Source organism: Fusarium pseudograminearum, chromosome 3 (assembly GCF_000303195.2).
Source record: "Fusarium pseudograminearum CS3096 chromosome 3, whole genome shotgun sequence".
Lineage (NCBI taxonomy): Eukaryota > Fungi > Ascomycota > Sordariomycetes > Hypocreales > Nectriaceae > Fusarium > Fusarium pseudograminearum.
Window position 1 is genome coordinate 204,843 of NC_031953.1, and position 27,279 is coordinate 232,121.

Consider the following 27,279-nt stretch of genomic DNA (forward strand, 5'->3'; position numbering starts at 1 on the left):
ATTATTAGTGGTTCAACCAATGGACAGTCCAATGATAACTTCATTCGATATACATAGCACTTTTGCGAATCAGGAATTTACTCCAAAGCCAAACAGGAATCGTCAAAAGATACCCAAACCAAAGAAGAGCAGCCATGATAGCAAACTGCTTCACTGAACCCATTGCCTGCATCCAAGGAAGAGAAGCATACGAAACACTAAAAGCCAAGCAATTCTTCATGACATTTACCAATACCCCAATGTCTCCAGTCCGCGATGGTATGCTATTGGCAGAATACGTAAGAAGAACGTTTGCTGCACCGGTCAGCCCAAAGCCAAGGAGACACCATCCCACACAGACCAAAACCCAGGATTCGGGATGTCTTAGTCCGTATCCAAGAATCAAGCAGCCAGATGGGCTGACAAGTGCACCTAGAGCCATGATGGGTAATCTGCTTCTCGGATCCGGCTCTCTGGTGTGTCCACGTGTTGATCGAATAAACAAGAGATCTGCAAAGTAGCCACCAACTGGGAGACCAGCGAGAAGGCCAATCAGAGATGAGATGTTTAGTAGACCGATCGAACGCGAATCCCACAGCAATGGAGGAGATGCATAGACAACAGCAACGATTATGGAAATGATGACAGTCCAGCCAATTGTCAGGCCAAAAACGTAGACTGTAACCAGAACTTGTGGTGCAGATAACAGTTGGAGGGGCTGGATGAGACGACGTGGCATTTCTCTCCACCGTAATGGAACATAGTCGGCGCTGAATGATCTAGACATATACTCCTTCCCAAGGTCGATTGAAGGGGTAGTCTCAACAAGTGAGGGAGTTCGAACATCCTCGATCGATGTGGTGCTCGGCTTTTGTCCCGTAATATCGTCACCTGAGACAGCATCTGCAGGTAAATGGAGTTCGTCTAGATCGTGAGTCGTCTCTGGCAACATCAGGATAGACGCAACGAGGTTGGCGCCTGTCATAATAGAAAGTATTCTGAGATACCACCTCCAACTTCCCAAACCGACTCCCACTGCCCCAGCAACAAGGGGTCCAATTGCAGAGCCCGCTGCAAGGAAGCCCACGTATACAACCATGGCTCTGGCAAGGTGATGGGTTGGGAATGTCTCGGCAACGATAATGGGACCGAGTGCCTCGACCAAACCACCAGCTAAACCACCTACGATTCGTGAGTTGCGTAAAGATTCGTAACTGGTGGCTTCGGAGGACCAGATGTTGCAAGCGATAAATAGGACGAGCGACCCGAGGACGGTGAATCTCTTGCCGATAAGTGATGCCATGGGGAGGGCAAATAGATTCTATGACAATCAATCCCCTGACGCGAAGGAAGGATTAACTGTCAACTTACAGAAAGACCAAGAGCTAACAAAGCGTATGTAGCCAAAGCTGAAGCCTGAGTTTGGGAGCAGTGCAGATCTTGAATGATCAACCCAAAGATTGGGGATAGGCCAGAGCACCATGCGTTTCCGAGGAGGTTATAGAAACTGACATTGATCAGCACCGAGACACGCCACCAGAGCGGCCATTTCTAGACAGTGATCATTAGCGTTTGCGAAGAAGACTAGATGTCATTTAGTGGAAGTAGATTCTTACAAATGGAGAAATAGACATGATAGAAGAGAACTCAGGACTATCGCGATTGAAAGTCTTGGAGAGTTAATACAAGGTACAGAGCCATCCAGTGGAGTAACCTATGTAGTGGAATACTTTATGTATTGACAAGCCCAGACCAGGGTTGCAGCAGCGAGCCATTCTTCCCCGTTTTTGTCCCGACCATTTCGGCATCGATGGAGATGTTTCCCCGGACTGTTACGGTATTAGTGAGTGACGTCCTTAGAACCGTCCGCGGGCCGTATCCGATGCTTGAGTACAGGGATTTCCCGTGGAAAATGTGATCTGTACCAAGCCTCATAAATGAAGTACTCATTCGATCAATAAAGAGATATGAGTTTAACAGTAAGTACCAAGCCTCGTATATTCATTTATGCAGCGTGTAATTCAAATGCATCATCTAGTTTAATTCTTCATCTTGAAGTTACTGACTGTACTGAATATGTAAATAATAGCCCTGAGATGGGTAGACAATAAATACTCATTTTTATAGCAGTAACATTAAGAAGATATAAATTGTAAGCCTTGCTTTCGTTCAAGTTCAAGATCATATATTCTGTAGATAAAGAGTGGCTGACTGGGTACTTGAAAAAGTGACTATAGTGCAATCGACTAACTACTAGGCAAACTAACATACCCCTACTCCGAAACGTATGTCTCTACATCAACTCCTTCGACTCGATAAAATCCCAAAGCCTTGAGCATTGGCTTATCATCAAACCTATAGAGATAGACAGTATCATCCGTGTCTGCAAAATGCTGATACTGGTGCCAAGACGGAATGCAGAATGTATCACCTTGCTTCCAGTATAAAACAGTATCCCCAACTTTGGTCCAGCCGGAACCTTGGATAACATGGTAAACAGCAGAGCTGGTCTCCCGAATCACTGATGATTGGCTTCCCGGAAGCAATCTCTCGGCTGAAGCGCCGATAATTCTGCCAACTGTTGAACTCACATTAATCACTAAATCCCATGTCGACCGATCATAGTACTCACTTTCGGCCCCGCTCGGCTTTAGGTAAGGCTGTGAGACCCAACCCTCGGAATTGGCGTCTAGCTTGGTCTGCATCTTAACCCAAGGGTAGACGATATCAGACTCGTCAAAGTCTTCAGCGGGATACCTCGCTGCAGAGTGATGTTCCACAAAGTGCACTGGAAAGTGAACAAAGCTGGGAAGGTCAAGTCCATCGAGCCAGATGACAGGTTTGTCATCTCCCCCCTCCTCGTCAGCGCCCTTCTTGCCATGGTCGTGCCAGTTCCACGACGGAGTGACTATGAGGTCCCGAGCCCGCATGGGAACTCTCTTGCCGTGAACTGCCGTGAAGCCTCCACAGCCTTCAATGATAAAGCGACAAGCAAAGGCTGTGTGCCTGTGTGCGGGTGCAGTTTCCTTGGGCTGTACCAACTGAAGACCAGCATACAAGGTATCGGTTGTATAAGGTGCCTCTGTGTTTTCCACGATTAGTAGATATCCCAGTCAGTCACAGATAATAAACTTCTCACCTCGACCTGGATTTTCAAGCATCAAGACACGACGCTCAGCTTGCTTTTCGGTTATCAACTCTCCTGCCTTGAGAAGAAATGGCCTGATATCATGATAAGACCAAACGTGAGGGATGGTCTTGGGATTGGGCGCTGCTGGGTTTAGACGTTGCATCTGAGCCCAGAGTGGCGCAGTTTGGGTACCATGGAGAGCCTCGACCAACTCTTCCGAGGTCTGGAGGGACTTGGCTGCTGTGACACTGTCAATAGCACGAGTGGTACCGGGTACCATGTTTGCAAAAGGCATGTTAATGGGCGTTTCGGTTTTTGAAGGAGACATTGGATAATAGCCACATGTGTCTTGTTAAATCTCAAGTATTGAGTTAGTTCTTGTGTTTGCGAGTTATCCTTCGTGGTGGAAAAAATACCGGGTTAGTTCTTAATGGATCAAGTCTAGTCTTGTAGCTAGAAGGTCATGGTCGTCGTCTGGGATAATCGTTCCGAGATGTTGCGCGGCTATAGGTGAGTTACCGACTCCGGGGCACCATCGGGAGACTTTCCCACTAACTCCGACAGCTACATGCAGGGGTTGTTACAAAAATGATAGAGATATACACCTGTCAGCCATGGACTGATAATTACTCACTAGAAATCCGATACCTTGCAGCTACATCCATTTTATTCTAGAAGCTCATTTCATTAATACCTAATGCATACCACGGCATATCCATCAAGATCCACAACCCTGCTTGAAAGGCTTCATCGGTCATTTCAGCATGCCAATGGAGATACTTCACGCCCCAAGACCCAAATTGAGCTACGCATCGTCGTTGTTGGTGCTGGTCTCGGAGGTCTAGCTACTGCTGTTGCCCTCGCGCGTCGAGGTCACAAGGTGGTGGTCTTGGAGCAGGCAGCCGCATTGGGTGAGGTATGTATCGAAGAGACGTTAAAAAAAGGAACAAAACAGTAACTAATCCTTGTTATCCAGGTCGGTGCTGGCATACAAATCCCTTCCAATTCTTCCCGACTACTCCTGAGATGTGGCATAGGCCCTTACCTCGAACAATACGCCGTCAAGCCAGAAAGCATGACGTTTCGTCGGTGGGAGAACGGAGACCCCATCGGCTACACGAGACTCTCACCAGACTTTGAGATAACATACGGTGCACCTTACTTTGTTATTCATCGTGCTGACTTCCACCGTGCTCTTTGTCGCCTAGCAGAAGACCTTGGTGTAGCGATTGTGACTGACAGCAAGGTTGTCGAATATGATGAGGCGGCGCCATCGGCCTCAACATCCGACGGCCGTGAGTACAATGCCGATCTCATTGTCGCTGCTGACGGTGTCAAGTCCATTGCTCGATCGGTTGTCCTTGGAGGTGCCGATCTACCAGCTCAAAGGACTGGTTTCGCTGCATACAGAGCTACTGTGGATACCCAGGACTTGAAATGTGACAAAGATACGTCTTGGCTTTTGGAAAAGCCAAGTATTAATATCTGGTATGGACGTCGACAATCAACAGACGCAATGGCTAATGTTCTGTCACACTAGGATTGGAGAGGATCGCCATGTTATGACCTACTGCATTGCCGGTGGTAACTCATTCAATCTTGTTTTGTCACATGTGGACCACTCGTCACCAAGTACCTGGAACTCTGAGACGGCAATTCAAGACATGCAAGACTCATTTCGCGACTGGGACCCCAAGTGAGTTATCGTCACCCAATTCACCATCTTGATCTAATCATACTCTACAGATTACAGAAAGTAATCATGATGATCAAACACACTATAAAGTGGCCTTTAATGACCGGTAGTCGATTACAGACTTGGATCTCAAGGAGCCAAAAGCTTGTCATTCTCGGTGATGCAGCCCACGCCATGGTGCCGTACATGTCCCAGGGCGCCGCAATGGCTGTGGAAGACGGGGCTGCCCTCGCTGCAGCAATTTCAGAGGCCACCTGTAAGGAGGAAGTGCCAATGGCTTTACGGGTGTTTGAGAAGGAGAGAATGCAGCGAAGCTATGGGATGCAGTCTGCCAGTCTGGTCAATGGGAGACTGTGGCATTTCCCAGATGGCCCGCTTCAGCAGGCTAGAGATTTGGGAATGAGGGCAGAGATTGAAGGGAGGCCGTTCGTCGAAAGTACGAACCAATGGAGTGACCCGGTGACACAACTTTGGGCATATGGGTATGACGCGGAACAGGCTATTGAGAGTCTTTGGAGGACTGAGAGGGCTAGCGTGGATAGTAGACTGTAGCATCTCTCTCGAATGGTTTCCTAACCTATAGAGATGAATTTCCTCTGAACAAGATTAATTAACTCGTTTCATCATTCACCTGTTGGAATTGAACCATTTCCCGGTGATTCCATTCGTTTCTGAACCTACATATGTGTGAACAAGCCTCCAAGAGGGTATTTCCTCTACCTACATCATGGGTTCATCCTGTATCTTCAGCCCTACTAAGCTCAAGCACAATAACTACATCGCACGGGACTTGGAGAAGAGAGCTGTAGATACTGAAGTAGCAGTATTCTAAATTTGGTTCATGATTAAATCAGGACATGAACATTCATATTTATTTTCTTACTCTAATCCGTCCAAGATCACCCCTAGTTCTCCTCATAGACACAATATCTAAATCTATTCAAACTGTACGCCATTTCTCAAAGTTCCAATCTCGGTAATTCTAACTTCCATATGTGTTCCTGGCACAAGATACTTAGGTGGGTTCAACCCAGCGCCAACTCCTGTATATTGCTTCGATTAGCACCTAACTACCTAGGCAGTAGCCATAAACTTGTAGACTTACCACCAGGAGTACCAGTCATAATAACACTACCCTTTTGCAGCGTGGTCCCGGAAGATAGGTGTGCTATCAGACGTGGGATAGAAAAGACAAGGTCGTCCAGTTTGGCGTCCTGTCGTACCTGTCTGTCAACAATCGTCTGCAGGTGAAGACTTTCAGGCGATGGGATCAGCTCGGTCGAAACTAGCACAGGACCTAATGGGGCAAAGGTATCAAACCCTTTGGAAAATCCCCATTGCGGTACGCCACCTGCGAGATTGGGATCTCTCTGCCATTTGCGAGACGAAATATCGTTTCCAGCTGTGTAAGCAGCGACATATTCGAGAGCTTCACTTTCTTGGACGTCCTTGGCGTCTTTGCCAATTACCACAACCTAGAGACATAAATTAGCAACTAAGAAGTGCGTATTTCTAGATGTTCTAGTACCAGCTCCCCTTCATAGTCTGCCTGTTCATCCTGGGCTACCCTTGGGATTACCACATTTACGTCATGATCATGTACTGTTGTTGATGGCTTGAAGAAAATAGATGGAAATGGTGGGGTTTTTCGGCCAGCTTCGCGAACTATTCAATAAATGTCAGTGCATTTTATTTCTTAAAAGGCCTCGCTTTGACGTACTGTGGGTGGCGTAGTTTAGCCCAACACATCTTAGGATGGGTACATCGGCGGGCGTCAGGGGTCCGAGGAGGGTTTTGACGGTGACAACCTCGTCTGTAACCCGCGTGGCACCAGTCGTGTCGTAAATATCGTCTCCATCAATGACACGGGCCTGAAGGCGTGTTTTCTCCACCGCGTCTCCGATGTCGAATTCAGATGTAGGAAGTATGGGCTCTCCTCTCAGGGTGCGTCCATCTGTTGACACAAATCGAATAAGTCGCTGCCAAGCTACCTTCATTTTGAGTTCGTGTTGTATTTTATTACGGTGAGATTGTCAATACTCATCATCTTAGCAAAGACGTATTGATGTGATATATCAGACTACAATTACGCTCATCGGCACTCACGTCCCGATGCTTCCCCGCTGCGGAGCAACCATGTATTCAATTGGTTAATGGTGAGGATGAGACACTGTGTACGTACGTTTGTTTAAATAGAGTTCGCAAGGGTATGTTAGTCTGACTACAAGAACCGGCCCATCCCAATGTTGCCCCGGCCTCTTCTTCATCGTCCCATTTTCCAGTATCCCTTGGATACCATGACACCTGAAGAAGAATCCCAATCGGAGTCGGTAAAACAGAACCGAAAAGCAAACAATGTGGAGCCAGCACCCAAGAGACGCCGGGTTGCGCTAGCCTGTTCAGCATGCAGGATCCGCAAGTCAAGGGTGAGTGAGATGGGCAAAGATCTTCTTCTTCTCATCAGTCTTGACTGACCTGACCAATCTCAGTGTAATGGAGCACGGCCAAGATGCGACACATGTGAGAAGCTAGGTTTTGAATGTCTCTATGAGCAGCAAGAAACGTCGGCCAATCTTCTCGTCCCAAAGGAGTAAGACTCTCTCTCTTGTGGCCTTACCCTATACTTGTTTGCAAGGCTAACTCGGTTCGCTTGCTTAGTCTGTTTGCCGCCCTGGAAGCAAAGGTTAATCTTTTAGAAGCCAATGTTCAGAAACAAGATGGAAGGCTCATTCTGGTCGAGGATTCAATATCCAAGATTGGAAATGACCTTATTCCACATCATCCAAAGTCGGGTGATGTGGTTGTGAATATTGACAAAATGGATGAGTCTTGTGCAGATCAAAACAACACCGATGGCATGGCCGTCTCATTTGTTGACGAGCAGGACTGTGGATTCTTTGGTAAGCGAACTAATTGCGAGTGATTGACAAGATAACTGATACTAGGCGCTTTTGCAGGGCCGTCGTCCAACATCGCATTAATGAGGCACATCCGAAAGGTCATAGACCTCAACAGGCCACAGACTAGCCAGCCCTCATCTCTAACCCCAGCTTCAGAGTTTAGTGTCTATGAGGGTGGCCTGGTAAGCAGCTCAACCACACTACCCCAGACCTCACAAGACTCATCCAAGACATTGGGTGTCAATCTCTTACCCCCGGATGAGGTGATGAAACGCCTAATCAGTGCATACTTTGCCAATACAGGACTTTTATTCCCATTCATTCACCAGCAGGAGTTTCTAGACACATATCAACGTTTCCAAGCAAGTGGTTTTAGGACTGACGTTCGTCGGACCTGGCTGGGCTTACTAAACATGATACTTGCTATGGCTACTTGTACATCGTGCTGGGAAGACTCTGGAAGTGAGACACATTTCGAGGAATCTGACATATTCTACCGCCGAGCTCAAGAGCTTTGCCAAACGCAAATGTTCCGAGGTACCACGCTCGAGATAGGTCAGTGTTTGCCTTAAGACTCTATAGATATGTGAAAGCTGACTTATACGAGTGCAATTTCTTTTGCTCACGAGTCAGTATCTTCAGGGTACCCACAAGTCAGTTCATACTTGGACAATACACGGTCTTGCCGTAAAAGGCGCCATGTCTATTGGACTGCATTCAAGAGATATTGCCTCCAAATTCACTCCTCTTGAGCAGGAGATTAGGAAACGCACATGGTTTGGGTGTATCTTGCTTGATAGGTTGGGCCCTCTTCCAAAGCTTCATCATAATGTGTTCAAACAGTGATGGAAGCTGACAATACCTCACAGAAGCCTCAGTATGACATTTGGGCGTCCATGTTCAATTCCAGAAGAATACATTCGTCTTGACCTTCCCAAGCCCTTAGCCTCTGATGAAACGCAGCAGCTCAGCACGGCATTTTATAATGCATCAATGTTGGAATACCCTTTTATCCGATAACTCTACGTACCAGCCACTAACTCACCTTAGACAATTGTACAGAATTATGGGCAAGATAATTGTATCTCTCTACGGAAGCAACCTTGGATGTGAAGACCAAGCGTCAGATACTTCAACCATGACATATATTATTCAGTTTGAACAAGAACTCACAGACTGGCAGAATAACTTGCCCCATCGTCTGAGTCTGCATAGCGCAAATGAAGTTACACAAGCAGATATGCACGATTCGACAATTGAACGCTTTCGAATCATCCTGACGCTCAGACATCTCAACATTCAGCTTCTCCTTCACCGCCCAATGTTTATCCGATCCCTGGGTGCCCTACTTAAGGATCCTAAAATGCCACACCGAAATGCTGGGTCAGTCAATAGCATGCAAGCCAGTTTCGACAGGGTGTTTGTACAGGCGGCAGAGAGTACGATAGATATCATATACTCGGTACTTACAAGACCTGATCATGGTCGCCATTTGATCGGCGCCTGGTGGTTCACACTCTATTATGGTTAGTTTCTTTTCTCTCTATGGATACTACCTAGGGAAAGTCTGACATATTTTAGCCTTTAGTGCAGCACTGGCTGTTTTTGGAGGCTTGTTGATCTCACTCGACTTGGAAGACGAATTTGCAAGTACCAATCGTCTTGACAAAGTAAAGAAGTATCTTAACAAAGTCTCCGAAACACTTTTGAGACTCAGTGGCCATAATGTTATTGTGTTACGCTGCTCTAAATTCTTACAACAGCTCATCAGGATAGTCAATGCATGGGGTACGTCTTGAAGCCATTCCCTCCATAATGCTTAGTTTTAACAGTGTGCGCAGATTCAAGGCCTCATCAAGAAGTCAATTCCGAAAGTCAATACACAGAATCACACTCATTCGCAGCAGGTCACTTTGACATTGAGTCAGATTTGCTGTCCACTATGCCACAGTGGGAAGGCCCTGCACTTAATCTTGGCGATGAGCTTGAGCTGGGACATTTCTTTGCGAGCGATTCACAGAGGTGGTTTGAGCGAGCTCAGTGGTAATATGGTAGAATAGATAACTGTAATATTATCAAGTCCAGATATAAACCTGGCACCATAGGATAATTCCTATTAGTCTTTGATACGTGCATGTAATGTCGATCCATACCAAGATGAGTTGCTCAAATACGAACACTCCAATCCCTACTTTGATGTCGTTGGCTTATTAAGCGGCAGTTGCAGTTGTTAATGTGCTCCGAAGGCTCCGAAGGCTCCGAACTCTATGCTCTTGGACCCGCTGCATTGACACATCGACGCGCCAGCAATTATGTAGATGACGACGGGGCATCATCGGCAGCACGATTATAATCCCATAAACCAGGGACACGAGCCCGTGATTAAAAAGCAATGATTCCTCACCTTGCACTAACCAGATTTCAGAAACTATCAGAACAGGTTTGACTCTATTCAGAACTGGTTAACTTAATTTATCCTATCTTTATTCTCAACAATGTCTCAAGAGATTACACCAGGAGGCTACCATTGGATCTCAAATGCCATTGAGAGCCTTAATCCTGAAAAAGACTATGAGCTCATGTGGCGTCTCATGTCTTGCTATCGGTCGTCCGACTTTATGAACAACTTCATATACGTCCTCACATTCCCCAACTTCATCATCACAACCCACGGAGCCCAGACTGTTTGGCGTTCAGATGGCGGCAAAGTCGTCAAGCGAGGTACTCAACGCGTTGAAGACACAGAAAATTACAACATGACATGGTGGCATTACGGCCCCAGCGACAAGCGATGCCGTGACGCTGTGGAGCACATCAACAATCTCCATGCCTCTCTCGCTAGACGATATCCAGGCAACTTCTCCTACAACGAAGACTTTGTATACGTTACTACATTTAGTGCCATTCTAATGCATCGTCTTCGGCTCCGGCTCGGTTTATCTGGTTTCACGGAGAAGGAAAAGATCGCCGCTCATCACTTTTGGCGTGACATGACTCCTCTCTTTATCAAAGAGGATGGCAGCTCTGTTCACGGTTACCCTGATGACTTTGAAGGCTGTCTGAACTTTTGCGAAGCCTATGAGAATACTCCACGCGAATTTGATCCAAGAATGCAGCATATCGGTCTTGCAATCATGAATCAATTTGCGTTCCGGTACTTTCCCCCTGGACTCCGCTGGCTAGCTATTTCCACTGTGCAAGCCCTGACGCTTGAGACAACACTTGCAGCGATGCGGATCAAACCAGTGCATCCGATTCTGAAATATATTATTGTCTTTGTGGTTGGGACCTTGATGAGTCTTGCTGAGACATTTCTGCCTGATCCCAGGGAATCATTTTGGAAGAAGATTGAGACCTTGGATGTCGAAAAGGCCAAAGCACGGAAAGCAGATATTAAAGAAAGTGACGAAGCATACTGCAAATACATCCGAGATAAATGGAGTGCTCCAGGGTGCCCATTTCAGATGAAGGATGAGTAATAGGATATAGTATAGGAAAATCAGATTGGAAATTTTAAGAAATATAAGACAAGCCTCTAGTAATATATAACCTGCTGTAGATCACCGTTTTTATAGCATCTTTCTTAGAGTCTCTTGTTAGTAGAAAATAAAACAAAAAGAAATATAATTAATACCTCTAAAAGTCAAAAAGTGAGGTTCTGCCCGGGCTCGAACCGGGGACCTTCTCGGTGTTAACGAGATGTCATAACCAACTAGACCACAGTACCGATGCTGTTTTATTGTTGAAGAAAACTCTGCAGCTAGCGTCTATACCCAGCGTTGTACTCCGCCACTCGACTCCAGGTAGGTAGTGAGTGCAGTGCGTGTAACAGCCATCCATCCCAGTACCAAGTGTGATATGTTTCATGTTTCATCGATCATCTTTTATGTATCTGCAGCCTATACTCCATTTAACTAAATCGGATGAGCTTGAGAAGATAAGCCTTAATAACCAGAGGAGCTATTCCTATTCTGATATCCCACTCTTCAGCTCTATAGTAACCCTACGCCAGTTTGTGCACACTACTACCCTACGCCACCTTACCCTGTCCTCTTATACAACTGACAGTCGTTCCAGTTTACTCTACCCTACTCTGTCCTCCCAATCCAACTGCTGGTTTACAAAGTTTCGCTTTGTATTCGTCTAACCCTGATCTCAAGTGCTGATCCTCTTACCAGAAGCAGTATGTGGCTTTGGCACAGCCTCTTCGCTTGGTTCGTGGTACTCGTTACACGAGCTGCAGCGAATGGTATTGAAGGCTACGGTCTCTCCTCATATGACCCCCTCTGCGCCGAATCGTGCCTCCGGTCCCTGTCGTCCCTTTCGCTGTCTTGCAGTGAACATGGCGGCGGCCATGGACATATGATGATGGCCATGGCAACCTCGCCAGCTTGTCGTGCTAACAACACTGCTTTCCTCGCATCTACGGCTTGGTGCCTCAGCGTCAAATGTGCCGACCAACACGTCTCCAAGCTCGAAGCGTATTGGGAAAAATGGGTTACGGGAAGTAAGGAGGTCGTTCCTAAGTGGACTTACTCTGAGTCTCTCGCCGAGGCAGATCCTTGGCCACAAAGATTACAGATTGGGGAAATAGACATGTCACTCAATGAGACCTCTGTCGTTAACCCAACCGCCTATCTCAAGCAGTGGAATGTGTTGGGTGGTGTCAAGCGTGAGATTACTCTTGAATCCACACACGGGTAAGTGCATACAAGACATGACACCCCAAACTTTCGCATGATCAACCGCTAACGTCCGTCTCAACTTATAGAATTGTTCTGATAGCCGTTGCCGTCGGCCTCCCAGTGTTCTTATCCTGGCTACGATACATGCCCTTCATGTCCGCCCTCTACGATCGACTTAAACCATACATCCTGTATCCGAGCACCGTCGGCACCTATTATGTGCGTCCGCTGCCTTTCCAAATTGGAAACGCCCCAACTGTTGGCCAAGGAATTTACATTGCCATATTCATCGTCCTCAACGCGGTTTTGACCGCCGTTGGCTACCGTACAGCTCAACCCAATGGCTGGTTCACGAGCTCTTGGCAAGACCTTATTGCCTACGTCCTGTATCGAACAGGAGCCTTTGCCTTTACCCTTCTCCCCGTTCTGCTTGCGTTTTCGTCGAGGAATAATCTGTTGCTGTGGATGACGAATTGGTCACATCCCACGTATCTGTTGCTACATCGCTGGGTGGGCCGGCTATTCACCCTTTATGCCGTGCTACATTCAATCTTTGGCCTGCTAGCCTACAGACATTACGAGAAAACAGTATGGTGGGCATGGGGTGCTGCAGCTACTGTGTTCAGCGTCGTGCCCAGCGTCGGCAGTGGGTTGTAAGTTCGAAGGAAGAACTATGAAGTCTTCCTACTGGTGCATATTATCCTGTGCATAATTACCATTGTTGGTTGCTGGTACCATCTTGTCCTGTGGTACGAGTCGACGGGTATGCATGTTCCAGATTATACGTCTGGCTATGAAGTCTGGCTCTACATTGCTTTTGCGGTCTGGGCATTCGACCGAATTATCCGAGTCGGTCGTGTACTTGGTGTAGGAGTCAGAAGATCGAAAGTTACAGATCTTGGAAATGATTACATGCGTATTGATATTGATGAAACTCGCTGGACCGACGAGCCGGGCAAGCATTTATATGCATAATTTCCTACTCTCAGCTTCTACCGGCCGTGGGAAAACCATCCCTTCTCAATCATACCCACTGGACTGTTGCAGAACCGGGACGCGTCGTTGCCAAGTTCGCCGTTCCACGATGGCGCTGGAGGGAAGGATCTCGAGAGCACTCCGCAAAACACTGTCCGGCGGGTCTCTGCAAGCCCTGATGAGAAGCGCAACTCGGGAGGTGTCACTCTTTTCGTCAAGAAGGCAAAGGGCATTACAAGCTATCTCCAGTCAGCCGATAATCTATTGACCCTCGTCGAAGGTCCCTACGGTAACAACAACAAAGACCATATCTTACGATGCGATCGTGTACTTTTAATCGGTGGAGGAATCGGCATTACCAGTCTTCTCCCTTGGATATTGGGTTACTGGAACGTCAAGCTCGCTTGGAGCGTCAAGGCATCTGCTCAATATTTAGTCGACGAGCTTGAGCCATGCATCAACACGCTAGACCGGACTCAAAGAGATATCCGAGTCGGTAGCCGATTTGACATTTCTGCACTAATTGATGACGAGGTTGCTTTGGGCTGGAAGAGGATCGGCGTAGTTGTGTCTGGACCAGGGCCGCTTTGCGATGATATCAGAGCAAAGGTGGCGGCAGCAGGCAAGGCTAGCAAGACTATATTTGAGCATAAGGTAGATGCCTACTCTTGGTGAGGGCTTACTACAGAATAATAGTCCAAATATCTTAATTAAATTGGAGTGATTTATAGCTTGCAACCGTGTTGTCGGCTCGCATTAACGGCTAATGATTTAGTCTTCACATTTCCTTAAAATCTCCGAAAGAAATACTTGATAGGAGCCAGAACTTGTGTTCTTACAACTCCGATTCATACTAGACGAAAGTCCTTGCAGAGGAAGAAGATATTAGAAACATACTGCCAACATCACTACTACCAAAGACTAGTCTTCTTCATTCAATCCCTCCCCCCAACCGTCATAAGGTACAGGCTTCCAGTTGTAGAGTTGATATTTGTAGGAGATCCCAGGTACAACACATCAGTTCCATCACTCCTCATCAAAGCTTGTAGACGCTGCACCTTCTTCCCAACAACAGGCTCAAGAGCTGTATTAGTCCAACCAGCGCCACTAACATTCTCAAGCACGAATGCACTAGCCGAGGAGCGGCAGTAGTAAATACGTGCACTCGTGCCATCATGCGTGATGCCAAGTGCAGCACTTGTCTCACTATCCTGGTAGAGTATCTCCCTCTTCCAAGGATCCTGGGTTCCATATGTAGCAGTTGCACGACGAACTTGCCATGCACCTGTGTTGGATGTCTTGAAGCGGTATGCATGCTGAATGTGAATGGATCCATCAGGTCTCTCATAGAGTGCCATCTTTGCACTTTGAAAGGCTGGACCAGGCGAGGCATTGATATCACCGCTGTACGTCTCACCAGACGTCAAAGGCTGATAGACGATATCGGCACTGTTCTGTGTGATAGGAAGCGAAACTGTGGCTCCTGAAGCTGAGGTGAAGGAGTTTGTCGATGGGTTATAGCGCACGTAACTGCCTTGATGGCGCACAGCAGATGCAGGATATTTGCTCCACTCCCACTGGAGATGTACATCACCATCCGACGAGAAAGCGATATCGTCTGGGTATACAGAATAGCCTTTGTTGTATGCCCAAATAGCCACACGTGACCATGACCCATCGCTGGTTGAGTACTTGTAAAAGTAACCACCTTTTGCGTTGTTGTCGTTGGCTGCTTGTCCACGAATGATCAACCATAAATTTCCACCAGCGTCCCTCTTGATGACAGGATAAGTGACCTTGATGGTTTGGTCCGGCATTTCGGAGCTAGCATCGACCAAAGTACTACTGTACGGTGTGGTAGACCGGAAGTACTTCCACGGCTCATTGTGCATGCTGGTGAAGACGTGCACATAGCCATCACTGTCAACACTGATGCTTGGAGTGTTGTGGCCAAGATCATCTGCAAAAACAGCACATTGACCATCTGAAGTCTTGACACAGTCGCGGGTCATGGTGCCATCTGAGATAGAACGACGCGCTACCATGACGTTGTTGTTGGCTGTGCTTCCGCCAGGGGGGTTGCGTAGGTAGGCAAGCCAGTCGTAGCCGCCATATTCGTCCAAGGGGTTCCACCAACCAGCCTGACTGTTGACATCTACGGCAGTTGATATGGTGCTCAGAGCACCAGGTGTAGCCGTGGCGTGTACTGTTGAAAGCGCAGCAAGAAAGATGAGGGACTTGAAATTCGCCATATTGATATACTGGTGAAGCACTTCATAATCATCTACAACAATGGACTCGTGCGAGTTTATATACAATATCCTCTTCCCTTTGCCCTGTAGGATTCATCTTAGTGTTTGATGGTGTCTATGTTCGGGATTAATTCCGTCCTCCATGTTTCCCCAGATTCCCCGCGTACGTGATCATCTTCATAGACAGGGATTAATGTTCTGGTCTGGGGATGCTTCATGAAGGAACCGCCGCGCGGAGTCGAGGTAGTCCAGATATGTGAGGATGTTCAACTCGTGCAGGGGTCCAGAGCTGATGACCTCTTTCCGACTAGTTGGTTTTGAAGTAGTTCTCGGAAGGGCCGTGATCTAAGATCCACAGCGGCGGTTCCGTTGCCCATCGGCTAACGTGGTCCGGACCTTTTACATTGTAGAAGTTCAATCCAAAGGCAGCGTTGGAACCCTCATGACTAGTGATAACATCGTAGTTATCTTATTTGGGTGATAAAAACTTGGAATCGATTGAAGAAACACGATAGCATGTCTAATATTATTTTTCTCTGATACTCCGATCATTCGTCTTGAAGTTTGCTCTTACTCCTCTCCATTTCATGATAGCCTCTACTGTTTTGCCGAAGTTACTGTGTGGCATAATATCCTTGTATATAATCACTCTCCTCGGTACTGTTTGCTCCATTTTGAGAAGGAAACTGACTGAGATCCCCTTGAAAGTTGAGGATGCTGTTGTTTAGGGATTCATCAGGCCTGATGGCACTGTTAATTGGAATGGCCATATTTTCCATGCCCAATATCGGAGCGGAGAAATACGCCCAAAGATCCAGCTCATCAGTGCCAGTTGTGGTATCAGACAGATTGAGAAGTGGCCAGAGTGTTTGTTCTGCCTCCCATTGTGAGGTATTGCCAGCATCTTGTGACCCGAGTGCTGTCTCTTGTTGCAGATTAATGTCAGAGTCAGTCCACCCTGCGGTTCCTTCTGCAAGATTCTGCATATTTGTCACATCTTGACCTCGACTTTCGGGGTTACTGTTGTTATTAGACAACTGTGTGGTCCCTCTGTCAAACCCTGCGTTTGAACAAGGTGGGCTTGAGTCCTGGGCTCCAGTCTGACTTTGATCTTGCCGCGACATGTTTCGAAGTCTTTGCACGATTGATCGTCTTTGGCTACGTCGTGTCTCTCTCATATTTTGTGAGGGTCGTGGATGAAGAGTACCTTCGGCAAGTCCTGCAGGAACCTTCTCCACAAGGTCAACAGTAGCATCGGCCAATTTTGAGAGCACTTCGCGAGCTCGACCGATCCGTTCCCACCGGGCTCCAAGTCGGTCCAATATCAGTTTCCACTGGAACAGGCTACTCTTGAGCGAGATCCAATCTTCTTGTGCCTTATTCCTTGCTTCTAAACTTTTCCATATGATGAGTATCATGGTAATACCACTCATGAATTGGAAATGGAGGTCAATCCAAGTAAAGTCAGCAAGGCCTTCACTGATGCGGAGGAATGATAGTTGTATGAGTTCCTTTGCGGCCATGTAACAAGACAATGTCTCGCTCGGACTGAGGGTTGGTCGTAATAAAGATGGCCGGTATAGAATGAGCAAAACTGTTCTATGCCAATAGCTCCACCAGTTGACATCGTAGCCACAAGGGTCAGCGAGCGTTTGTGCGAACCCATTCCACTCTTTTAGAGTTTGTGCCATGTCGTTCGTCCATTGACATAGCTCAAGCTCTGGCTGTTCTGTGTTGTTCCTTTCTCTAACTTCCTGAGTGCTATGAAGCCTATGAACGATCTTGCTTTGTAGTCGCTGTAGCTCCAGCCAATGCAATGTTTGTTGTCGGGTCGTAGATGTCAACGAGCAACTAGGCAAGTCAATACTCACTGACAAATTGTCAAATGTGAAGGGACGACCCAGTAAGATGTTGAACGTCCTGTCAAAACTGTACGTAATCCAAAAGAGTCTTCGCTTGACATCTGCTTCTTGTTCTTTGCCCGTCTCAGTAGCTCCTACTGAAGAAGACATACTTATGGTTCTTTCGGAGTGGTATCCTAGGTCAATGCACATCCTCATACACAGGCCGGATATATACCAGACGGGTGCAGGTGCAGAGTCCACTATTGACAGTAACAAGAGAAGGAGCAGACATTGGAGAGACTGCACGTTCTTAGTCTGCATGATATGGCTCACATCAGCCATGGCGTTGGCAGCGAAACCCTTTGACAGTGCATGGCTTTCTTCATGGTCCCCTGCCATGGACATGAGGGGAATCGCAAGTACCATGTTGATCATGAAACGCACGCGTACATCAGCAGGCGACAGGTCAGAGTTGTTGCTTCTGCCATCATGATTATCGTAAAATTGTGACATGGTATCCTCGAACTGTTCCTGATTGAGAATCGGATATTGAACTTGATGACTGCTGAAAAAGGTGTCTTTGAGGTTATTTGCCAACTCGCGTGGTGGCAAGGCGGCCCGTGTATTATTCTTCTGTGTCTCTGGAAGCGTGGGTCGCGTTTCTGCAGAATCTGACGGCGTTTCTAAATTCGAGTAATCCTGCTGAGCGCATTCGAGGGCTGACCGAACCAAGTTGATTCCTGGATGATGTTAGGATTAGCTATCAACACGAGAGCGGTCATTTTACCACTTGAAGATTCGGCAAAGGTAGGATGCTCCTCAGTATGCCCAGTGATGGAAGTCTGTGCAACTTCATCGCCAGATCGAAGGTTCGAAGTGGCTGGCGATGTTTCGGTCGGTGCATTTTCGGCATCATTTATTTTCGTCTCCAGGTTCATGAGTTCTCTCTCGAGATCGTGGATGAAACTCCTTGGGTGGACATTGCCTGATCGCCCGTCTGTGTATTCGCAGATCGACCCTGAGTTTTGACATGGCTGGCATGCTGGGATCTCTGGCCTGATATTAGTTGCTGGCAAGGGCAAGGTATGGAGCCTTGGCACATACCTGTATCGCAGCGCGCTTTTCGCTTTCTACATCGATTACAAGCATTGATTGTCTGTCGAGAATGTTACAGTCAGATGTGTGTACCTTGTATGAGAATATTCTTTGAGCGTACAAAACATTGCAGATCCATGCCCGATGAAACTTTCAGTAGTTGACTGGTGGACTTAGCTATCCTTATCTTAAAGGATACTAATTAATTGAAGGCTCTTGAACAGTATCCAGCATTAGTGATGGTTCATGAAATGGTGTGGTGTTTGGTCTTCAGTATTGTCAGGTGGATCAAGTCAATGAAAGTGCGGAGACAGTTTGCGCGGACCTCATTCCGTGACTTCGCTTCAATCCCACCTGGGTATAGCTCATGGGCAGATGTGTCGATCGTTTCCTTGTGTAGGTTAAAGCAAGTTCTCTAGCGTCGGCTAATTTAAAATGGTTTCCCAGTGCATGTTGCCGATCAGCTGCATTGCTCCGAAGTTCAGGGTAACAGTCACATTAAAAACAATTTCTAGATTTAACATTTTTCATAAGTCATGACTGATATTTGAGATTATTTTGCCTATTTTACGTTTGGAAGAAGTCCGACTTCACATGAGAAAAGAAAGTCCCACAAGTCTAAAGTATCACGAAGTACTTCTTCACTCGTGAACACGGTATCTGTTGAAAAAAACCTGCAATACTGTATCATGGCTACGAAGGTTTCCAATGTTCGATTTACATGATGAATGCAACGCCAGTATAGAGAACAATGTAGCATTGGTCAAGTATAGTGCCACTCAAGCGTCCTTTGTACGCGCCTCGACGCGTTCTTCCACAGCAAGCATTTGTTTAGGCGTAGCAACTTCCTCCGCGTGAACATTAAGCGAGCCGAAATGCGAATCGAGCTCCTCCAGTGTCTTGTTCTTTGTCTCAGGGTAGCACGAATAGACAAGAATCGCAGAGAAGACGTTGAAAGACATGAAGATGAAGTAAACACGCGGACCGATGCGAGATACAGCAACGGGCCAAACTTGACCAACGATGATGGAACCCAGAGATGCACCAGAAGAGGAAATACCGAGACCCTTGGAACGACAGTTTGCTGGGAAGATCTCGGATGCGTAAATCCATGCGCATGGTCCGAAGCCCATGCTGTCTATTGGAAACTGATCAGTATATGTTTATCAGGGTGAGATTGAATGAATGACTTACATCCAACTGTGAAGAAAAAGATAAAAAAGATGTTGACGTAGTTGGCGTGTGAGTTTGTCTGGCCAGGATACGCGAGTTGAAGAGCACCATTGATCTGTCACACCTGTCAGTAATCAATCGCCCTGATGAAATACTTCAACTTACCATTAGACAAAAAGCCATGATCACGGCTCCTACACCGAGCGAGTGCCTTCGACCAAGCTTATCGATGAAGAACATAGCAGCAACAGTACACGCAACTTGAACAGTCCCATCAATACCAGACGCCAACAGGCTCAACTCCTTCGAGGTACCAGCAGCGATAAAGTTTGTTGGGAGGTAGTATCTGATGCCAGCAGCACCACTCATTTGCTGAAGGAATGCAAGTGACCACGCACGCCAGAGTCGCGACCACAATGGCTTCTGCTGGATAAAAACGCGTGCAGACGTGATGGAGTTTTCTTGGTGCCAGAGAATGTTGGCGTGGATCTCGTCGAGCTCGGGTTGGACTTCGCTTGGGGAAAGGCCGCGTAGCTTGGAGAGTGAGCGGCTTGCCGCTTCAATCTGATCTGACTCGACAAGCCATCGAGGGCTAACACATATTTAATGAGCGTTGCACAACCGTGATTATGTGGGATCAAGACATACCTCTCGGGGATAAAAGGAACACCAACTAGGAAGAGAACAGCGGGAACAAATTGCATGGCATTGGATAGACGCCACTCCAGATCAACGCCGTTGCCAGTCTTCCAGAAGGAGTATCCGTAACCAACCCAGAACGCGATCGATATTCTAGTATCATTAGAATCTGACGATGATCATGATTGAAAATTCAGTCTTGACTTACCCAGACACAATGCCGACCTGGTTCGCAGCAACATAGAGTCCTCGGTTCTTAGCAGGCGAGATCTCACTCAGATAAAGCGGAACAGAGGTAGATACCACCCCAGTACCAAGACCAGCGACAATTCTTCCAACAACCATCATAGCAAGGTGAACTGAACCGGTTTGAATGGCAGCGCCTACACAGAGGAGACACACACCTCCAAAACCTGCCCAGCGTCGACCATAGCGATTGTTCAAGGGACCTGCAAAGAATGCAAAGCCGACGAACTGGCCTGCGTAGAAGATGGAAGTGATGAGTCCCTTGTCGCTGGAGGACGGATTGTCGAGAGCTTTGTTGAAGCCGGGAGAGACATAGATTGTGCTCAAGATGCCGATATCATAACTGGTACTTTGTTAGCAATCTTGCTCATAGTTGATCTGTAGTCTTCTTACCCCCAAAAGATGGACCCCATCGAGATGACGACGATGCTGAAGATCAGCCATGCGCTCATCTTGGGCTCTGCTGTGCCCCCAACTGTGGTCATTGTGATAACTAAAGACTCAGATAATTCGGTAATGATTGAAAGCTCGTGCTTGAAAGAATTCTCCGCAAAGAATCCGGGGAAGTTATCATTTTTATCCTGATCAACACGGTTGAGATCTGGGGAAGCGTGGAGACAGTGTGGTGTGATGGAGGAGTTGACCAGGGTGTTGGAAAATTCCGCGATGTGGATATCCAGCAGACGGAACCTCCGCCAACGACTTAGACCCCTCACGGCGGTTCCGTCTTGGACGGCTGAACGGAAGGTTGAGTTAGTTACTGATAGCTCAACTTGTTTAGAATTGTGGATAGTCTGTGGGCGTGACCGATCTATGGCCTGACTATTTGAGGCTTTATCCCAGGTAGCTAATATCTCTGTGATCGATCAATTGGACACATTCGTTTCCAAGCTAAGATGACTTTCGATAGCGTCAAATCCAACACCAATGGTGCCCACTCACCACTTGACCAACTCAAGCATGTTTCTTCCACCCGTTTGACACCTAACCTCAGTGTCCACACCTTTTCAGTCCAGTCCAATCACCATTTCGATCGGAGCTTCCGTCCTGGTCAACATTTGACGCTTCAATTCCCTCCAGATCTTGATCCTGTGTCTGGGCCTCAGAACCTATCAGAAGAGGACAGGCGTCTTTCATTCACCCCATACCATGTCGGATATGCACATGATGGATTCATCGAGACCATCTCGCTTATGGCTCGGAATGGACGTGTCACGGGTCTGCTTGGTCTTCCGCGTCCACATTCTCCGTTGGTTGCAAACATTGTTCAAGCTGGTGGTGGATTCCCATCTGCTATACTTGATAGTGCCCATACGCTGATATGTATTGCTGGAGGTACTGGCATCGCCCCGTTCATTGCTATGGTGACGGAAAATAACCACAGAAGTGGCCCTGAGGCCAGGGAGAGGAAGCCAGTTCTGATGTGTAGTATTCGGGGTAGCGACTTTGCCGCTGTCGAATATCTGCTCACCCATCAATTGCTCAACCCAAGAGATTGGAGTATGGTGCGAATCTTTGTCACAAGCGGGGAAGAAGGTGACGGGATGGTTGATGATAAATTGTCACAATGGTGGCACGAACGGTTGAAGAGTCTCTCACAAAACTTGGATGGTGATATGGGCTTCTGTCTTCGGCGAATGGAGCTACGAGATGTTGAACCTGTTATCAATGGGACTGATGACCCGGTGCTATTCTGTGGAAGCAAACAATTAGAGTGGCAGGTAAAGATGTGGATGCTCAAGAGAGGAAATGTTCACTGCACAGAGAGATAGTCTGAAGTATTTAGATCTAGAATAATGTGAAGCAAAACTATTCATATACTCGCACTTCAAATACGCCACCAATAACATTCTCATCCCCATTCAGCTCGAGAATCTCGACTCCAAGATCAGTCAGCTTCCTACGTGAATCAAAGACCACCTCGCGACGCGACATGTGGTTCTCATCTTCGATATATAGCTCTTTCTCGCCATCAGAAAGGTCCAGTAGGCGCCATTTCTTAACACAAAATGGAATAGTTCTCTCCGGGTGGCCTCGCAAGACAGACTCCAGGGCGTGATCATAATCTGTATCAAAGCAAACGACCACTTTGCTTACTTCAACTGAATTAGACCAAGAGACTTTGAGAAGCTTTCTATCAGATCCCAAACCAGGAACCCAGCAGTTGGTTCTCTTGGTTGGACGAGCAACTCCATTACGGACGTTCTGAACCCCCCATGCCTGGAGAGGTGGCTCCACGGTCAATGCAAGGTTATGGCCCATTGGTCTTCTAACGGGTGTCCACCGCTCGAAGTCATCAACGCCAACATCGCTAGGCGGACTTTGTGTGCACTCATGTTCGACCGTCATAAGAGCTGAAACGCGGGTCTTGCTTGTACAGAGTGCGACAGACTCGTTTTGCATAAAGGCAAGAAAGACATATTGTGTCTGAGGATTCTCGATCTCAAAGTCAATGACAAGATCATTCTCACCTGGTTCGAGGGAGAATCGCTTCTCAGCCAAGATCACCTCTGGTGTGTAATTGTAAGGCTTCTGAGATCCTCGGAGCTGGACGGTCAACTCGGTGGCTTCAACCGACATGGCAGTAATGGAAAACTTGGGAATAGGTCCCTGTAGCATGGGCAGCATTTGTGCAAGACTTCTGACTAAGACTTTGGGTGGTCCATCAGCTGGCAGCTGCGACAGTTTAAAAGTAGACGAGCCGTCAATCTTTGAAGCTGAACGGACGAGATCTTTCTCATCTTCAAGCTTATACCCTGGTATAAACTGTCCAAAGCGCATAAGCTCCAGTTGAAAATTCTTCATCTCAGCTTTCTGGAGCAGTTGCACAGGATCAATGGCGTTCTTCTTGCATAGAGAGGCTGCGATCCCCAAAGCGTTGGCGTTAGCTCCACACGTCGCCATGACTCGTGTGGATGCGAAAGCAACGTGGGATGCTGAGATGATGCGACCTCCGTACATGAGGTTTGGTATCTCGGAGCAGACCATGGAGGAAAACGGGATCTGGTAGACACCTAGATATATGTCAGTTGCATAGCGTGTCTTGGGTATATGACAAACTCACCCTTGGAGTGCCACTGGGTGCATCCGTCCACCTCTGAAAAGACACCATCAGCTGGGTGCAAATCGAGGGACCAACCGCCGAAAGAGACAGCATCAGAATGCAATTTCTGCTCCACGATATCCTGCTGAACCATCATCTTGGGGCCGACTGCAAAGGTTAGCCTCGAGCGGGTTAATCTGGGAAGAAATACTGACCGAATCTTCTGCTTTCTCTCTTTCCCGGGATCGTACCAACCCACTCAAGTGTCAAAGTCTCCGCCTCAGGGAAACGTCCAGAGTTCTTGAAATAGTCCCAGACACCATAAACGACCTTCCAAAGCTCCCACTTGATCTCCTCGGTATCGTGAATGGTATCAAGTCTACCACCATACTCGATCCACCAAAGGTTGCAGCCCATCTCCTTGGTGCTGAAGCTTTTGAACCGGGGGATTTCTGCCTCGACGTCTTTGAGAGCATAAGATGGGGCGACGAATTTGACAGGCTTGCCGACATCCTTGGTGTAAAAGTAAATAGAGTGACCCAGGAGATGACCATACTCTGAAGATGGTGCAAAGAGCTCTCCAAACTCGTCACGTTTCTCGGCGCCGATTCTGAACGGAGCACCAGCTAGGAAAGAGAGTGTACCGTCGCCTGTGCAATCGATGAACTGCTCAGCTCGGATATTGAACTTGAGCGACGACTGCGAATTGAAGGCGCTGACAGAGCTGATTCGATCACCGCCCTTTTCACACCCAACTAGTGCTGTGTTCAAGAATAGCTGAATATTGGGCTCAAGTCGAACCTTTTCCAAAAGAATTGTGTCCAGAATCAGAGGGTTGCCTTCAGGATTCCGATACAAATTCTCCAAAAGTATCTCATCAACAAGACCGCCCTCTCTGGCATAGCGGTTATTGTTAAACATGTGCGAAGTCGCTCCGAGGATCCATAAGCGAACTTCGCTTGATGCATTGCCTCCTAGGACAGGACGGTCTTGGATGAGAATGACTTTGACATTGTTCCTTGCTGCGGCGATGGCAGCAATAGTTCCGGCGAAGCCACCACCGCAGACACAAAGGTCTGCGTCCAAGTTACGAACTTGGAAGTCGCGGCTTGACGCTGCTGGCTCGCGGCGAAGAACAGGGTCGTGGGATATCCTTGCAGGGGCCATGGTTGTATGTGGAGAGGAGGAGTATTGGTCAAGTGAAAACAAGAGAGCACACTGAGAATATTGTTTCTATTGCTACAGATTTCTTGACAACCTTGATATTTTAAATCTAGTAATAATTTATTGTCATCATTAATCACATGATGCAGTTTGCTGAGAACTGGTGCCGGTTGTCATCCTTTGTATAGACGGAACCGCCGTTGTACTTTAGCAAGCACCAACCCTTTCTCTTCGAGGTCCGAACCCTGGTCAGACTAGCGAAGTAGACCAAGACGACCCACAAAGCGTCGCGGAATATACGCCGTCGGCGGTTCCGTCTCGCTAGGTTTCCCCGCAGCATCCATACGCGCTATTGTGCCGCTTGATTCCAAGCAACTGAAGCTGTTGGGAGACAAGACATCTTGTGAGCAGAGTGACTTGCACCATCTCATGCTGAGATGGCTCAGACGAGACCCCATGACCCACAGGGCCCTCTGAGAAATGTATCTTTGAGGGTATCCCAGGTACTCTCAGCATGTAGCTTCTGTAAAACCAGAAAGATCAAGGTTGGTATAACACAATCTGTCAATTTTTGTTGTCTACATACTGAATGATTTACAGTGTGATGGTGCCACTCCAGCTTGCGGCCGCTGTGTTCAATCTGGTCGCCAACAGACTTGCTCTCTACAGAACGACACGTCCAGTCGTGCAAGAGATTATCATACCTTCCTCCTACAAAGGATAGCCAATGCTAAGAGGCGGCTTGCTGAAGCCCAAGCTGGAAAAAATGTTCAAACCCCATCATCACATGTTCAACATCAACAGCCAAAAGCACAGGAAAGCTCAATGATAGACTCTCTGGTCAATGATATAGAAGCTCTCCCGATTATTCCATGCTCATATGCATCGGATACAGGAGGACCGACACTCTCAACGCTTGTCTTAGCTACCGCGGGCACGGATCAGATATCCATCCATGAAACCCATCAGAATGAAATGACACCTTGCCTGCCTAAAGAATCCACAGCTTTGAGCCTTGCGAAACATTACCTCGACAACGTATATCCACGTCTTCCCTTCTTCTCCATCCAAGGATTCTGGGTACAATTTCAGCACGTCTTCTCCGGCGCATCGGCTTCTGTACAAGACAGACACCCGCAACGTCCACCAGATCCAATCAGCATTCTATCACCGAGTGCAGAAGACTTTGATCGTTCGTCCCTCAGCCACGGTTATAGCTATTTCACTGTCTTGCTAGTACTCGCAATATCAGCTTCCAGCCTCTCACGGAGTGCAGACAGTGTCATATCAGCACAAGCAGAAAGACTCTTCCGAAATGCCTTGGCGTTCCGAGAGTCTGCCATCATACCAAGTAACATCATCGGGGTGCAGTCTATTTTGTTTCTCATACAATTTGCGACTTTGAATCCATCACTGCTCGACGCATGGTATCTAATAGGCGTTGGGATGCGCATGTGCGTTGACCTTGGTCTCCACCAAGATCCGCAACCTCCAGATTCAGTCGAAGTGAGCTTGTTGGAAACGCGGCGACGTCTGTGGTGGAGTGTTTATGCGTTTGACCGGTCGATGAGTCTGGGGTGTGGACGACCTACAGAGATATCTGACTCGGCCATCAGTGTGTCCCTGCCAACGTTCAGGATCGAGATCCCAGCTACGCCTGTTCAGATTCACGGGTACTTACAGCGTTATCGTGCCCTGCAGATCCAGTCTGAGATTTACAACCGCCTTAATGACTCCAAAGATGCAAATACGGGTGTTGCACGAGAGACGATCACGCAGCTCTCTCAGAAGTTGTCAGCGTGGAAGGAAGCAAGCTCTCAGCTACCAACAAGGACCCTTCTGGAGAGCGAATGGCTGATGGGCCGCATGCTTCTTCTGAGACCATGTAGGTTACTTCCCGAAAGAACAATTGACGAGCTCAATGAGCTATGGCATTCCGCAATCGGATTCATCGGCCTCTATCGTGGTTTGGTGGAAGCGAATTCCATCTTCTACGTTCAGGTCGCATGCGAAAAGGTGTACTGGACGGGTATCATAGCCCTCTACAGTTTCTGGAGTCTTCGAGCAGGACCTGGTAACTTGCGCACGTTAAGCATCTGGGTCCTGGTCAGAGATACCATGTTTATCCTTCGGAGCTTGAGTGAGCGATGGGAGCAGGGGAAGCTACTCTGTTCAAGGTTTGACTCCCTGATGACGAATGTTCTAGAGATTGTGGGTACAAATCACGATGTTGATGTAACATTGGATATACCTACAATGTTGCAAAGCTTGGATCGGTACACTAGTCTTACAACAATCTGGGCTTCTAGTGAACGGGAACAAGACCCAGTAAATGGTGCGTGTCATGAAGCAAACAAGCTGCGAAACTTAATAGTGGATATGATGTAGAAAAATAATAAAGAAATTCTGTACGATTTGATAGTATATCACACTACTTGCTATAACTTTTATTTCACAT

At 47.4% G+C, this 27,279-nt stretch overlaps 13 protein-coding genes across 13 annotated transcripts; 6 read left to right on the forward strand and 7 right to left on the reverse strand.

The window, feature by feature from the left end:
* Positions 1–40: 40 nt before the first annotated feature.
* On the reverse strand, positions 41–1,613 carry FPSE_07782 (uncharacterized protein; the record flags this gene model as incomplete). The annotated part of the gene is made up of 3 exons (XM_009260900.1): positions 41–1,300; positions 1,351–1,530; positions 1,596–1,613. 3 exons carry the CDS (start codon positions 1,611–1,613, stop codon positions 41–43), a joined length of 1,458 nt encoding a protein of 485 aa, XP_009259175.1.
* A 639-nt stretch (positions 1,614–2,252) lies between these two features.
* Positions 2,253–3,389, reverse strand: FPSE_07783 (uncharacterized protein; the record flags this gene model as incomplete). The annotated part of the gene is made up of 3 exons (XM_009260901.1): positions 2,253–2,557; positions 2,612–3,061; positions 3,119–3,389. 3 exons carry the CDS (start codon positions 3,387–3,389, stop codon positions 2,253–2,255), a joined length of 1,026 nt encoding a protein of 341 aa, XP_009259176.1.
* Positions 3,390–3,806: 417 nt separating this feature from the next.
* FPSE_07784 (uncharacterized protein) lies at positions 3,807–5,357 on the forward strand (the record flags this gene model as incomplete). Its single annotated transcript, XM_009260902.1, has 4 exons — positions 3,807–4,025; positions 4,086–4,597; positions 4,650–4,805; positions 4,856–5,357. The coding sequence occupies 4 exons, from the start codon at positions 3,807–3,809 to the stop codon at positions 5,355–5,357; spliced, it is 1,389 nt and encodes a 462-aa protein (XP_009259177.1).
* Positions 5,358–5,741: 384 nt separating this feature from the next.
* On the reverse strand, positions 5,742–6,802 carry FPSE_07785 (uncharacterized protein; the record flags this gene model as incomplete). The annotated part of the gene is made up of 4 exons (XM_009260903.1): positions 5,742–5,848; positions 5,911–6,280; positions 6,334–6,470; positions 6,526–6,802. The coding sequence occupies 4 exons, from the start codon at positions 6,800–6,802 to the stop codon at positions 5,742–5,744; spliced, it is 891 nt and encodes a 296-aa protein (XP_009259178.1).
* Positions 6,803–7,102: 300 nt separating this feature from the next.
* Positions 7,103–9,752, forward strand: FPSE_07786 (uncharacterized protein; the record flags this gene model as incomplete). The annotated part of the gene is made up of 9 exons (XM_009260904.1): positions 7,103–7,231; positions 7,295–7,395; positions 7,464–7,705; positions 7,763–8,260; positions 8,313–8,487; positions 8,575–8,700; positions 8,756–9,231; positions 9,287–9,493; positions 9,547–9,752. The coding sequence occupies 9 exons, from the start codon at positions 7,103–7,105 to the stop codon at positions 9,750–9,752; spliced, it is 2,160 nt and encodes a 719-aa protein (XP_009259179.1).
* Positions 9,753–10,200: 448 nt separating this feature from the next.
* FPSE_07787 (uncharacterized protein) lies at positions 10,201–11,184 on the forward strand (the record flags this gene model as incomplete). The annotated part of the gene is made up of 1 exon (XM_009260905.1): positions 10,201–11,184. The coding sequence occupies one exon, from the start codon at positions 10,201–10,203 to the stop codon at positions 11,182–11,184; it is 984 nt and encodes a 327-aa protein (XP_009259180.1).
* Positions 11,185–11,890: 706 nt separating this feature from the next.
* Positions 11,891–14,040, forward strand: FPSE_07788 (uncharacterized protein; the record flags this gene model as incomplete). Its single annotated transcript, XM_009260906.1, has 3 exons — positions 11,891–12,405; positions 12,477–13,043; positions 13,380–14,040. The coding sequence occupies 3 exons, from the start codon at positions 11,891–11,893 to the stop codon at positions 14,038–14,040; spliced, it is 1,743 nt and encodes a 580-aa protein (XP_009259181.1).
* Positions 14,041–14,300: 260 nt separating this feature from the next.
* On the reverse strand, positions 14,301–15,617 carry FPSE_07789 (uncharacterized protein; the record flags this gene model as incomplete). Its single annotated transcript, XM_009260907.1, has 1 exon — positions 14,301–15,617. One exon carries the CDS (start codon positions 15,615–15,617, stop codon positions 14,301–14,303), a length of 1,317 nt encoding a protein of 438 aa, XP_009259182.1.
* Positions 15,618–15,924: 307 nt separating this feature from the next.
* FPSE_07790 (uncharacterized protein) lies at positions 15,925–18,684 on the reverse strand (the record flags this gene model as incomplete). Its single annotated transcript, XM_009260908.1, has 5 exons — positions 15,925–16,063; positions 16,236–18,201; positions 18,249–18,458; positions 18,566–18,591; positions 18,650–18,684. The coding sequence occupies 5 exons, from the start codon at positions 18,682–18,684 to the stop codon at positions 15,925–15,927; spliced, it is 2,376 nt and encodes a 791-aa protein (XP_009259183.1).
* Positions 18,685–19,335: 651 nt separating this feature from the next.
* FPSE_07791 (uncharacterized protein) lies at positions 19,336–21,099 on the reverse strand (the record flags this gene model as incomplete). Its single annotated transcript, XM_009260909.1, has 6 exons — positions 19,336–19,694; positions 19,751–19,844; positions 19,895–20,321; positions 20,378–20,521; positions 20,577–20,957; positions 21,008–21,099. 6 exons carry the CDS (start codon positions 21,097–21,099, stop codon positions 19,336–19,338), a joined length of 1,497 nt encoding a protein of 498 aa, XP_009259184.1.
* Positions 21,100–21,510: 411 nt separating this feature from the next.
* FPSE_07792 (uncharacterized protein) lies at positions 21,511–22,386 on the forward strand (the record flags this gene model as incomplete). Its single annotated transcript, XM_009260910.1, has 1 exon — positions 21,511–22,386. The coding sequence occupies one exon, from the start codon at positions 21,511–21,513 to the stop codon at positions 22,384–22,386; it is 876 nt and encodes a 291-aa protein (XP_009259185.1).
* Positions 22,387–22,423: 37 nt separating this feature from the next.
* Positions 22,424–24,824, reverse strand: FPSE_07793 (uncharacterized protein; the record flags this gene model as incomplete). Its single annotated transcript, XM_009260911.1, has 3 exons — positions 22,424–23,628; positions 23,679–23,825; positions 23,873–24,824. The coding sequence occupies 3 exons, from the start codon at positions 24,822–24,824 to the stop codon at positions 22,424–22,426; spliced, it is 2,304 nt and encodes a 767-aa protein (XP_009259186.1).
* Positions 24,825–25,258: 434 nt separating this feature from the next.
* FPSE_07794 (uncharacterized protein) lies at positions 25,259–27,209 on the forward strand (the record flags this gene model as incomplete). The annotated part of the gene is made up of 2 exons (XM_009260912.1): positions 25,259–25,366; positions 25,422–27,209. 2 exons carry the CDS (start codon positions 25,259–25,261, stop codon positions 27,207–27,209), a joined length of 1,896 nt encoding a protein of 631 aa, XP_009259187.1.
* Positions 27,210–27,279: the final 70 nt, after the last annotated feature.